Source organism: Salmo salar, chromosome 15 (assembly GCF_965601325.2).
Source record: "Salmo salar chromosome 15, fSalSal1, whole genome shotgun sequence".
NCBI classification, from domain to species: Eukaryota; Metazoa; Chordata; class Actinopteri; order Salmoniformes; family Salmonidae; genus Salmo; species Salmo salar.
This window is the reverse complement of record NC_138305.1, coordinates 40,000,559-40,014,261: the sequence shown is the minus strand read 5'-3', so window position 1 is coordinate 40,014,261 and position 13,703 is coordinate 40,000,559. Positions and strand designations below refer to the sequence as shown.

Sequence of the window (13,703 nt, the reverse complement as noted above, 5' to 3'; positions counted from 1 at the left end):
AAAGTATGTAGGTCGAAATAGGTATGTATATATGTGTATATGTATGCATGCGTGTATGTATATGGATATATATATTTACCCCCCAAAATATATGGGGGATTGGAAATGATGCAGACCATTACATTGATGGAAGCAGCATTCTTTCTGCAATATTAAGCTGATCCACCCCTTAAAAAAAAGAAAAACGTTATAGAAACATCTCAAGGATGATCAATGAAACAAGATGCACCTGAGCTTGATTTGATCAATTTTAGTTTAAAGCTGTAACGTAACAAAATGTGGGAAAAAGGAAGGGGTCTGAATACTTTCCCAATGCACTGTATGTGTTTAATGTATTTCTTCTGGGCTCATCTGTAAAATACACCCTGGTCTCAGTATGACTTCCCTGTCAAAATAAAGGTTAAATAAATCAATCCCATCAATAGATAAAGGTCAAACCACATGTTCAAGCCACATGAGGTGAGCCGGTGGTGTAGGCTACTGTTAAAAAGGTGTAACGGTTTTAAGGCGTTTTTACTCTATGTTGGTGTCCAGAGGACAACACTCTTGCACTGACTGCCACCTGTAACTGTGCCGGGAAGAGGTATTAGTCATGTTAAAAATGATTCTGAGAACAGTATTACCTTGATACAAGTCATTGTTTATCCCCCGACTAAAGTCGCTCCACTGTGAGCTGATCTGAACCATTGACTGACTGACTAAATGTGTTTCTGTACCTTACAACAGGGGCCCAGTGTGTGTTCCATTCAGTTTAGTTGGTCTGTTTGCCATTTTGAGAGTCTGTATCTATTATATCCCAAATCCTACCATGTAAATCTCTAGACAAGAAAGTCTGTTTCACCCTCACCCGTCCCCTATTCATTTCAGTTCATCCCAAAAGGAAGTACTGAACTGCAGCATCATACTCCCTGGAGGCAGGCTTTCATAAAGGAAACAGTGAACTGTTGTTGTGATACAGTACATCTCTTCTGGAGGGAACAACAGTCCCCAAACATTCTTTAATCTCATATGATACCAAGTGGCTTTTGTATTAAATTAAACATAATATTGAATGTAAAATCAAGTTGGTGTCATTGAATAAGAGCTCATGCTATTTTTGAGAAGCACCTATAGAGTATTGGATTCAAAGGTTATCAGTCACTCTACATTACTGTATTGCCTTACACATACCACATTCAGCGTTGTTTTGACAGCCAGAGGATTCCTGCACAAGATCCCACATGCACTTTGGTCTGACCTGAAGGCTGGCTGGCGGCTGTCGTCCTCTGCTCCCATTGGTTGTCAACTAAGTTGTTTATCCATGCTCATGTGTATGGTGGCGGTCCATGTGGGCTACAGAGCATCAGGTCAGGAGAAATTGTATCACCAGCTGCAGTACTGTCCAGGGAATCCAGTCTTTATTGTAAAAATGGAGTGGTGTTGGTTGATCAAAATACTCAGTCAGGTTTTATCAGCAGTTTGTGTATGTGGTGTCAGGTGTGCCAGCATAAGTTGGCAGTAGGTCAAGGGAAGCAGTTTTTGGCTGTAGACATTGGCAGTGTTTGAGATTGATTCAGATTAATATTAGCATGATTAGGCAGTCAGTAAATAAAATAAAAGAACAGTCACAACCTTTCTAATACATACATTTTATTGTATTTTTAAGTAAATATATCAAATATACCAAATAGCAGTAGGGTAAATCTTAATCCGTCAAACTGTCGGATTAAGATGAAAACTGAAGTTGAAATCCATGCTAGGGTAGCAAACATAAAATACACTGAGTGGACAAAACATTAAGAACTCCTTCCTAATATTGAGTCCCCCCCCTTTTGCCCTCAGAACTGCCTCAATTCATCGGGGCATGGACTCTACAAGGTGTCGTAAGCGTTCCACAGGGATGTTGGCCCATGATGACTCCAATGCTTCCTACAGTTGTGTCAAGTTGACTCGATGTCCTTTTGGTGGTGGACCATTCTTGATACACATGGAAAATGTTGAGCGTGAAAAACCCAGCAGCGTTGCAGTTCTTGACAAAAACATGTGCGCCTGGCACCTACTACCATACCCCGTTCAAAGGCACTTTAATCTTTTGCTTTGCCCATTCACTCTGTGAATGGCACACATGCACAATTCATGTTTCAATTGTCGCAAGGCTTAGAAATCCTTCTTTAACCTCACCATCATCCACACGGATTGAAGTGGATTTAATAAGTGACATCAATAAGGGATCATAGATTTCACCTGGATTCACCTGGTCAGTCTATCATGGAAAGGTGTTCTTAATGTTAAGTAAACTAAGTGTATGTGTGCAACAGCTGCACACTGCAAGCAGACAGAGATGAGAGGAGAAAATTGCAGACCTTAATTGAGCTATTTGAACAGTTATTGCTTTGACCGTGGATATTTGCCTAACAAATAACCGAAACCCAAAATTCCATGACCGTCACAGTTATTGCATGACTTCTCAAATGTGTCTTCTTGGTGCTGTTGCCAGGTGTTCTGTTCTTGGTGCTGTTGCCAGGTCATCTGTTCTTGGTGCTGTTGCCAGGTGATCTGTTCTTGGTGCTGTTGCCAGATGATATTTGTGTAATTTAAGGTAAGTGGGATAAAGACCATTCATTTGACAGAAAACAAATCCCTCTTGTTAAAATCAAGTTCTCATTGTTAGAAAACAAGTTCGTTGTTTTTTTTTAAATATATATTTTTTACAAGAGGCCAATCAGGAAGTGTGAGGCTAGTTGAGGCAACTGGCACTATAGTAAGCTGGCAGCTCCCTGTGTGTCAACCTGGATGGGATCAATTCAAATTCTGTTCTTGCACTTTCCCCCTGGGCCATGGTACTCAATCGCTGAAATATGCTAGTGTGAACAGAAACTAAAGTATCAAAAGCCGAGGATTCTTTCTGCCAGATTACACACATTTCCTGTCGGGGCTGGGGGCTTCTCTCCTTCCTCCATATTGCACTCATTTCTAAAAATAAAGTAGTATTTCTTATTTTTGGGCAGGGTTTCCAAACTGCTGAATAACCATTGTGAAAGTACCCTGCATGCTTTCCTATGAGAGTTTATTTATAGAAGCAGGCACAGCACGCTCAACTTAAACACCAATATAGTGGGTTGTTTTAGCAGAACAATACTGAACTTAATGTGGGCACTTAAACCTATTTAAGTGGTTTGGTTTCTTGATCTGAAAATAGCATTACACATCTGAGTGCTTGAATTACTTTCTAGAAGCAGCTAGCAACACTTGTTGCTGTGTGAATTGAATATTAGTCCCATTTACTTTTTCTTGACTGATTGTATGACATCATGGTGCAGTGATAGTTCCCTCTTCAAGTCAGCTTCTACTTGACGCCAGGGAAACATAATGGCATGTGAACAGAGCACACTAAAGCAGGAAGCACCAGTGACTCGGTCAATAATCAGGTGAAGCAGATGCCAAGCTACAGGACTGTTTTGCTAGCACAGACTGGAATATGTTCCGGGATTCTTCTGATGGCATTGAGGAGTACACCACATCAGTCACTGGCTTCATCAATAAGTGCATCGATGATGTCGTCCCCACAGTGACTGTACGTACATACCCCAACCAGAAGCCATTGATTACAGGCAACATCCGCACTCAGCTAAAGGGTAGAGCTGCCACTTTCAAGGAGCGGGACTCTAACTGGAAGCTTATAAAAAATCCCTCTATACCCTCCGACAAACCATCAAACAGGCAAAGCGTCAATACAGGAATAAGATCGAATCGTACTACACCGGCTCCGACGCTCATCAGATGTGGCAGGGCTTGCAAACTATTACAGACTACAAAGAAAACCACAGCCGCGAGCTGCCCAGTGACACAAGCCTACCAGACGAGCTAAATTACTTCTATGCTCGCTTCGAGACAAGTAACACTGAAGCATGCATGAGAGCATCAGCTGTTCCGGATGACTGTGGGATCACGCTCTCTGTAGATGATTTGAGTAAGACCTTTAAACAGGTCAACATTCACAAGGCCGCAGAGCCAGATGGATTACCAGGACGTGTACTCCGAGCATGCGCTGACCAACTGGCAAGTGTCTTCACTGACATTTTCAACCTCTCCCTGTCTGAGTCTGTAATACCAACATTTTTCAAGCAGACCACCATAGTCCCAGTGCCCAAGAAAGTGAAGGTAACCTGCCTAAATGACTACTGCACAGTAGCACTCACGTCGGAAGTCATGAAGTGCTTTGAAAGGATGGTCATAGCTCACATTGACACCATCATCCCAGAAACCCAAGACCCACTCCAATTTGCATACTGCCCAAACAGATCCAGAGATGGCGCATTCTCAATCGCACTCCACACTGCCCGAAGGATATACTGCTTCCCCCGAGACCAAGCCCAAATCCCTGTCATTTGCGTGAAGAAAAGACGGAAATACAGAAATATATTACACCTATGTGAGAATGCTTATTGACTACAGCTCAGCTTTCAACACCATAGTGCCCACAAAGCTCATCACTAAGCTAAGGACCCTGGGACTAAACACCTCCCTCTGCAACTGGATACTGGGCTTCCTGACGGGCCACCCCCAGTTGGTAAGGGTAGGTAACAACACATCTGCCACACTGATCCTCAACACTGGGGCCCCTCATGGGTGCGTGCTTAGTCCCCTCCTGTAATCCCTGTTCACCCACAACTGCATGGCCAAGCACGATTCCAACACCATTAAGTTCGCTGACGACACAACATTGGTAGGCCTGATCACCGACGGGGCTGTAGTGGAGCGGGTCGAGAGTTTCAAGTTCCTTGGTGTCCACATCACCAACAAACTATCATGGTCCAAACACACCAAGACAGTCGTGAAAAGGGCACGACAACACCTTTTCCCCCTCAGGAGAAAAGATTTGGCATGGGTCTCCAGATACTCAAATTTATACAGCTCCACCATCGAGAGCATCCTGACCAGTTGCATCACCGCCTGGTATGGCAACTGCTCGGCATCCGACCGTAAGGCGCCACAAAGGGCACTGCATACAGCCCAGTACATCACTGGGGCCAAGCTTCCTGCCATCCAGGACCTATATACTAGGCAGTGTTAGAGGAAGGCCCAAAAAATTGTCAAAGACTCAAGTCACCCAAGTCATTGACTGTTCTCTCTGCTACCGCACGATAAGCTGTACCAGAGCGCCAAGTCTAGGTCCAAAAGGCTCCTTAACAGCTTCTACCCCCAAGACATAAGACTGCTGAACAATTAATCAAATGGCCACCCGGACTATTTACATTGAGGGGAGGACCATCCTCCTTAGTGAATTTTCATAATTCCAAATAATTGATTAAAACACACTGTTTTGCAATGAAGGTCTACAGTAGCTTCAACAGCACTCTGTAGGGTAGCACCATGATGTAGCCGGAGGACAGCTAGTTTCCATCCTCATCTGGGTACATTGACTTCAATACAAAACCTAGGTTACTCATGGTTCTCCTCCACTTCCATAGACTTATACAGTAATTATAACAACTTCCGGAGGACATCCTCCAACCTATCGGAGCTCTTGCAGCATGAACTGACATGTTGTCCACCCAATCAAAGGATCCGAGAATGAATCTAGTACTGAAAGCATAAGCTACTAGCTAGAACTGCAGTGCATAAAATGTGGTGAGTAGTTGACTCAAAGAGAGAGAAAGACAATAGTTGAACAAATATATTTCTTAAAAAATTAAGGAGAAGCAAGAGAGAGAGAGAGAGAGAGAGAGAGAGAGCTATATTTCGTAGTGTTTTTTTCCCACTTTCACTTATCTAGCGAATGCAGCTATCTAGTTTAGCCTACTCAAACACCTGGCTCAAACAGAGAGGGATGCTATGTTAGCTAGCTGGCCATGGCTATCCAACAATGGAACTCTTCCAAGTCAAGGTAAGCTTGACTTGGAATTATTGCCACCGGGGCCCGTCAGTGTAACTGCTAAACTTCTTGCTGACTGTACATTGTACTGCATGATTGTAGCGGGTTTACTAACTCGTTAGTTCTAGTAGCTATGTTGACTAGCTAACGACGTTAGCTAATATAATGACAACAATGTAAGCTGTGTGTAGCGGTTATGAAATGAAGGTTTTGGCTTGGAAAGTTGTTTTTGCCTGGTCACAGATAGCTAAGGTGTTGTGCACTGAAGTTCACAAGCGAAGGGAAAAGTTGAGAGGAGAGAGCGTAGATGCGAGAAGGAATTCTACCACAAGCAAAACGATCATGCTGTTTGTATGTGGCTGCTATGTAAGTGAACTGTGTTTGCATGTGATCAGGGGTGTGGTGTGTTTATTCTGCCAATTCTGTTGAAAAACATTTCTTAAACGGAAGCAAACGGGGATAAACATACCTGAATTTGTACAATAGAAACTCTCATCTGCAACTGTTGGACTAATAATTACACCCTATATATATATTTTTAAAATCTTTATTTAACTAGGCAAGTCAGTTGGGAACAAGTACTTACTTACAAGGACGGCCCTGCTTTGTTCAGTGGCAGAACAACAGATTTTTACCTTGTCAGCTCAGGGATTTGATCTAGCAACCTTTCTGTTACAGACCCAACGCGCTAACCACTAGGCTACCTGCCGCCCCAGGTAGCCTAGATGCAGGCAAGATTGTGCAAGGCGGTATTGAATGTGTCACTGTCTGTCACCGTGATTACTCTAATACTTCTCTCAACCTCTGCATATCCGTTGTAAACTTTTATTCATAGGTTTTAGCAACCTCATGATGGGTATAGGGAAAATATGAGTATCATGTCGATGTCACATAGAGCTGGGTGAATAGAATATAGTCATTCAATATGCTGTAATAGAAATAAGGCCATGCTCCAAAAAAAATCATCCTCCCTCATCTTAAACGTCACCGACCGCCACTGGTGTCTACCACGTTTTCCATGTCTATATGTTCCTAAATCATAATTAATGTAAGCTAATATTTGCCTTGGCTCAAACCTAATCTTATATAAGGCAGAAGATTCCAAGGAGAGTGCTGTACATAGCCTACCCCACCCATTTCAAGCCAGGCTGTCACTGCTGGGATCTTTCTTTGCGTCACTACACAGCAGCAGACACACGACATTAAAATAGATTGCCTATTTGCTTTGATGATCCTTTTGGCATTGGCTGTCTTGTGTGGACGTTTGGTTCTCAGTGAGTGAGACTAGCGTGGACTGGAACCCAGGTATTACAGTGAAAGGGCGCTCCATTGGAAGGGATCACAAGCTCTATGTAATGTGTATGTTGACATGGAAGGGTATACTTGGAAGCACATGAAAAGGTGGAGTAGGTCTGTTAAATGTTATCTCTCTGGAGAACACTGTCATTACAAAACACTGAAGCACTGTTTAAGCCCAGTTTTATTGTGCTGTTATCAGTCAGTGGTACCAGAGGGACTTCTGTAAAAACCACACCCCAGACTTAATACCAGACAATGTTATTTTGGCCTTTTTTTTGTAAAGATTTTGTGATGTCACAGTCTGGTCCAAAAATGACAATTTGGGCAAATTGAAGATCCTACTGCAAAACAACTGTAGAGGCATTATTGTCCCATCAGGAAGCATCAATCTCATCTTATTTCATTTGACACTTAAACAAATTGGTAAATGTGAAGAAACTATATAGTAGGCTACAATACGTTATAGGCATAACATATGTTATACTATAGACCTAGGTCCAGTTGTTCAGTGTTAAGCCCACTAACGGGCTATCTCTGTCCCTCACAGACATAGCTGTGGTGGAGATGACGGACGCTTTTCGCCAGCCCTCCCTGTTCTACCACCTGGGTGTGAGGGAGAGCTTCAGCATGGCCAACAACATCATCCTGTACTGTGACACCAACTCTGACTCGCTTCAGTCCCTGCAGGTAAGCTGTGTAGTTCACGCGCACTCGCGCACACACACACTCACGCATGCACACATGCCTTACATAAACGTATCTGCAGCCTGTCAGCCTTTTTTGCCTCATCACTTTGTCCATACTTTAATCAACTTAATGTTTCCACAATGGATGTAATGTAATACGCTTCATCAGGTTAATGACAAAGGTCTATATTTAGAATCTGAGTGTATGGGGAACCTGTAATAGCTGTCATTGCTGTTGTAGTGACAGTTCAACACATTAGTTATGTGTTTGAAGGGAGATGCATTTACACCTAGACAGGAAATGGTGTGTTTCATGAAAAGGAAAGGAGACATTAGGCCAATGTAAAGTAGCATCTGACAGAGGAAAAACAATCAACACACGCAATTTGGTTTAATATTTTACCCCTTTATATCCATTTAGCATTCTAGTCTTGTAAAAGAGCATTTCACAGACAGGGAAATGTCATTGATAGACTGACTCATTTCCTTGCATTTGCAGAAGAGGTTTGCATGTCTATCAATTTTGGTGTTGTCTGTGCCCTTGGGCTGGAGTCCTCAGGTGATGTACAGTTGAATAAACATTAGCCTAAACTGATTTGCAAAGTGAAAGAGCCCCTGCAGCTGCATTGGAATCCCGTAACAAAGCCCACCACCAACAACACACAGGCATGCAAATTAGAGAATGGGGGAGGGGAGACTATGGTTTCCTGTGCATACAGTGCCTTCAGAAAGTATTCGCACCCCTTGACTTTTTCCACATTTTGTTGTGATACAGCCTGAATTTAAAATAGATTAAATTGAGATTTTGTGTCTCTGGCCTACACAAAATACCCCATCATGTCAAAGTGGAATGATGTTTTTAGAAATGAATACAAAATGAAAAGTAAATATGCATTCAACCCACTTATTATGGCAAGCCTAAATATGATCTGCTTAATATGTCACATAAAAAGTTGCATGGACTCACTCTGTGTACAATAATAGTGTTTAACATTATTTTTGAATGACTACTTCATCTCTGTACCCCACATATACAGATAATTGTAAGGTCCCTAGCAGTGAATTTCAAACACAGATTCAACCACAAAGACCAGGGAGGTTTTCCAATGTCTTGCAAAGAAGGGCACCTATTGGTACAGTGGCGGTCGGTACAGTTTAAGATGAGGGAGGACGATCATTAATTTTGGAGAATGGCCTTATTTCTATTACACCAAATTGGATGACTGTCATTCAATGTAACATCGATAGGTTTAGGCTACTAAATGATACTCAAATTTTCCCTATACCTATCATGAGTTTGCTACAACCTAGCCTATGAATTAAAGTTTACAACGTAGGTGCACACAGGTTGAGGGGAAAATTTGAGGGGATGGACAGACAATGACACATTCAATACCGCCTTGCACAGTCTTGCCTGCATCTAGCTTACCTAGGGTGTAATCATTAGTCCAACAGTTGAATACAAGAGTTTATATAGGACAAATTCAGGTATGTTTATCCCCGTTGTGTTCTGTTGCTTCCGTTTAAAAAAAATGTTTTTCAACAGTATCGGCAGAATGAATACACCCCTGATCACGCGCCACATATAAACATTAATTCTCTGATCCTTTGATTGGGTGGACAACATGTCAGTTAATGCTGCAAGAGCTCTGATAGGTTGGAGGATGTCCTCCGGAAGTTGTCATAATTAATGTGTAAGTCAATGGAAGGCGGTGAGAACCATGAGCCTCCTAGATTTTGTATTGAAGTCAATGTACCCAGAGGAGGACAGAAGCTAGCTGTCCTCCGGCTACACCATGGTACTACCCTACAGTGCTGTTGAGACAACTGTAGACCTTTATTGCAAAACCGTGTGTTTTAATCAATTATTTGGTGAGGTGAATATATTTTGTTTAGTTTATCTAAAAAGGATGATAACATTTGAAATGTTTCACTATTTTTATGAATTCACTGAGGAGGATGGTCCTCCCCTTCATCCTCTGAGGAGCCTCCACTAGTACACTGAACAACAATTTGAACACAACATTTAAAGTGTTGGTCCCCTGTTTCATGACCTGAAATAAAAGATCCCAGACATTTTGCATACGCACAAAAAGCGGTTTGCTGATGTCAACGTTGTGAACAGAGTGCCCCATAGTGGCGGTGGGGTTATGGTATGTGCAGGCATAAGCTACGGACAGCAAACACAATTGCATTTTATCATTGGCAATTTGAATGCACAGAGATACAGTGACGAGATCCTGAGGCACATTGTCGTGTCATTCATCCGCCGCCATCACCTCATGTTTTAGTACAATGCATGGCCGCATGTCGCAAGGATCTTCCATGGCCTGCATACTCACAAGACAGGTCACCCATTGAGCATGTTTGGGATGCTCTGGATCAACAGGTACGACAGAGTGTACCAATTCTGCCAATATCCAGCAACTACGCACAGCAATTGAAGAGTAGGACAACATTCCACAGGCCACAACCAACAGCCTGATCAACTCTATGCGAAGGAGGTGTGTCGCACAGCATGAGGCAAATGGTGGTCACACAGTCATGTTAAATCCATAGATTAGGGCCTAATGAATCACCATGAGACCAATGGTGACTTTAAAATGGTTACAGAGTTTAATGGCTGTGATGGGAGAAAAATTTGGATGGATCAACAACATTGTAGTTACTCCACAATACTAACCTAAATGACAGAGTGAAAAGAAAGAAGCCTGTAGAGAATAAAACATATTCCAAAACATGCATCCTGCTTGCAATAAGGCACTAAAGTAAAACTGCAAAACAAACACAACACATCATTATTCATATTATTCACAAGTACCACTATTCATATGTTCAAGCATAGGATTAAAATAAACAGAATAGAGCTAAGCACATTCTAGAGGAAAACCTGGTTCAGTCTGCTTTCCAACAGACACTGGGAGACAAATTCACCTTTAAGCAGGACAATAACCTAAAACACAAGGTCATATATACAATGGAGTTGCTTATCAAGACGACCTTGAATGTTCCTGAGTGGCCTAGTTAAAGTTTTGACTAAAATCAGCTTGAAAATCAATGGCAAGACTTGAAAATGGCTGTCTAGTAATGATCAACAACCAATTTGATAGATCTTGAAAAATGTTCTAAAGAATAATGTGGAAATATTGCATAATCCCGGTGTACAAAGCTCTTAGAGACTTACCCAGAAAGACTCACAGCTGTAATCGCTGCCAAAGGTGATTCTAACATGTATTGACTCAGGGGTGTGAATACTTATGTAAATTTGATATTTCTGTATTTCACTTTCACAAAATGTACAAAATTTAAAAAAAACTTATGGAGTATTGTGTGTAGATGGGTGATACAAATACAAATATTTTCCATTTTGAATCCAAGCTGTAACACAACAAAATGTGGAATAAGTCAAGCATTATGAATTCTTTCTGGAGGCACTGCAGAAATCAAAATACACCACACACACTCTTATAACCTGCAATGCTCTGCTCTGACATTGCCATTGCCATAAAAAAAAAGCATTACAATATTTTGAAATTGTCGTAAAATCCTCAAAGAATATCCTCTTCAAAGAATAGGTAATCAAATAAGCAAAGTGTACTTTTTAATATAAATATTATGTCTGCAATCTTGATGAACTGCCCTCCATCTCCTCCTGCATACACTTCGACTCCCTGCTGTAAAAAAATACTTTCTGTAGTGGTTTTACCAGATCGCTATCAACCTCCCTTATTGGAGGTTAAGAGTCACAATGGCTGTTAACCTTTTATAGAACGTTTAGAATAGCTCCTTAAGGGCCTGAGGTTCAACCTCTTTTTAATTAAAGTGCCTTTTCCCACATAAAAGATTTCCATGGTTGTTTGCTGGCACTTACACTAGCCTACAGTATGATACTGCAAAAATAAGTGCTAGCGAGACTGTCAGCATTTCTACTGGTTCTGTTTACAACTACAGGTGTCCATTTAAAGCAGGAGTCCATTTCTGATGAAAAGATGGCTCTAGTCAATGAACCGTGACCAGTGTAATGTTTCAATGATTTTCTACATCAGCTTTGCAAACTCACTTTCTCACCACAATACAGTATTGACATTACTCTTTTTCTTTTGCAGGATATTATTTGCCAGAAGAACACTGTAAGTGCACAAACTTCTCTCTCTCTCTCTATTTCAAAGCTGTTAGAAGCAAACTTCTCGTTTATGTCTTGCACCTTTCCTGTGTGAAAGTAAGTGCAATAAACAGTTGTTTTTTTACGCAGCATTCAGCAACACAGCATTGTCTACCACCATCAGTCCATTTTAATTACCCAATTCACTATCCCTCTAGTTTGGCTTTGTGCATTCTGCTTTGTGTACAGTAAACTAAAGCATTTTCCCTTACTCAGAGATTATTCCAGGATAGCTTTACTTGGTTGACAGGCAGCCTTATTATCAGGGTGACTGGGGAATGTGCTGTGGAAAGCAGCAAGAGAATGAGTTCACTTTCAATTTCACCTCTCATTTTCGATTTCCTGCCTCTGTGCTGTGCGACACAGCAGTGGTTTAAGCTCCCCCATCTGTAACACAGTGTCTGCCACTCCTGCCCAGTGATAGCTAGGGCAGACAAGGAGACAACACAGTCTGGCTGGCTTTCTTATACAGAATAATAGGATATGGTGACATTGATGCACTGTGGCATGAGGGGGGAAAAATTATAAGGTGTTGAAGCAAAGGCATGGACAGGGAGCCTCCTGAGCAGCTGGCCTAAGTGGCTTTACGGAGTGGAATGAGGTGGGTTGTGCTCTAGGAAGCAGGTTGATGGCTGATCTGTGTGGCGACAGAGCTTTGGGAGGAGGACTGATTACTGCATTAGAGTGAGAATGCACTACTGCACTCCATGACAGACTATCTCTCTCCATCTGTATCTACACACCACTTTCCTCTCCTTTGCTCTGAGAAAACAAACACACTCTGCCACAGACAGATATGACACATTAGTGGCACTCTGACCTCATCTCTCTCACACACACACACACACACACACACACACACACACACACACACACACACACACACACACAGACACTACTCAGTCCCGTCTACCCCTCCCCCTTTAAATGAATGGGTTAATCCCATGCTGCCTGACTGGGAGATATAACTCCTTAATTACTGTAACGTGCAAACATCCTGGCTTCGTCCCCTTCTCACCTTATGTATTCCCTTTATAGTGCACTACTTTTGACCGCATACTTATGTAGGGCAATAGTGTGATGTAGGACATACCCCTAGTGTTCTGTCCCTGTGCTCCTTTTGTTGTTTTTGGGACCTGCGTGTCACCTACCCTCAGAGACTTGCTGCTGAGGTGAGAAGCATCCAGCTACAGATTATGTGCACTAACGCTGCCTGGTCTGCAAACCTCAGTGCGCATATGTGTGCATCTTAGATGGTATTTGTGTGTCTCAGATTGTATGTCCACGCACAACCTGTAGATGCTTGGTGAGTCAGTAGCTTTGTTCCAGGGCGTCAGTGTGCTACGCATATACCAGTCACGCACTAGCTCTGGTCCAGGGTGTTATATTAACTACTGTTGCTTTTGCAGCTAGCTAGTACACACTAGCTAGCTAGTACACACTATAGCTAGCTAGTACACACTAGCTAGTACATACTAGCTAGCTAGTAGGTCTACAACACTAGCTAGCTAGCTAGTACACACTAAGCTTCATTAAATAAGCTTCATTACATTTTTCTACAGTACCATGCCTATTATTCATTGTCTTCATGCCTTCATTTTAAAGGGTAACTCTGGATCCAGCAGATACCTTATCATGCCACAGATGCTGTGAGACATACAAGATGAGACAGGATATTGAATGGAGACAGAGAGGATGGTGC

The 13,703-nt window shown here is 42.1% G+C and overlaps 1 protein-coding gene across 1 annotated transcript in view; it reads left to right on the top strand.

Annotated features, from left to right (window-relative positions):
* LOC106571336 (mitogen-activated protein kinase kinase kinase 5) overlaps nucleotides 1-13,703 on the top strand; it is a 59,294-nt gene that overhangs the window by 6,456 nt on the left and 39,135 nt on the right. The window contains exons 2-3 of the mRNA XM_045695654.2: nucleotides 7,701-7,840; nucleotides 11,946-11,969. Of these exons, the coding sequence (XP_045551610.1) occupies nucleotides 7,701-7,840; nucleotides 11,946-11,969 (164 nt within the window). The remainder of the gene's footprint in view (nucleotides 1-7,700; nucleotides 7,841-11,945; nucleotides 11,970-13,703) is intronic.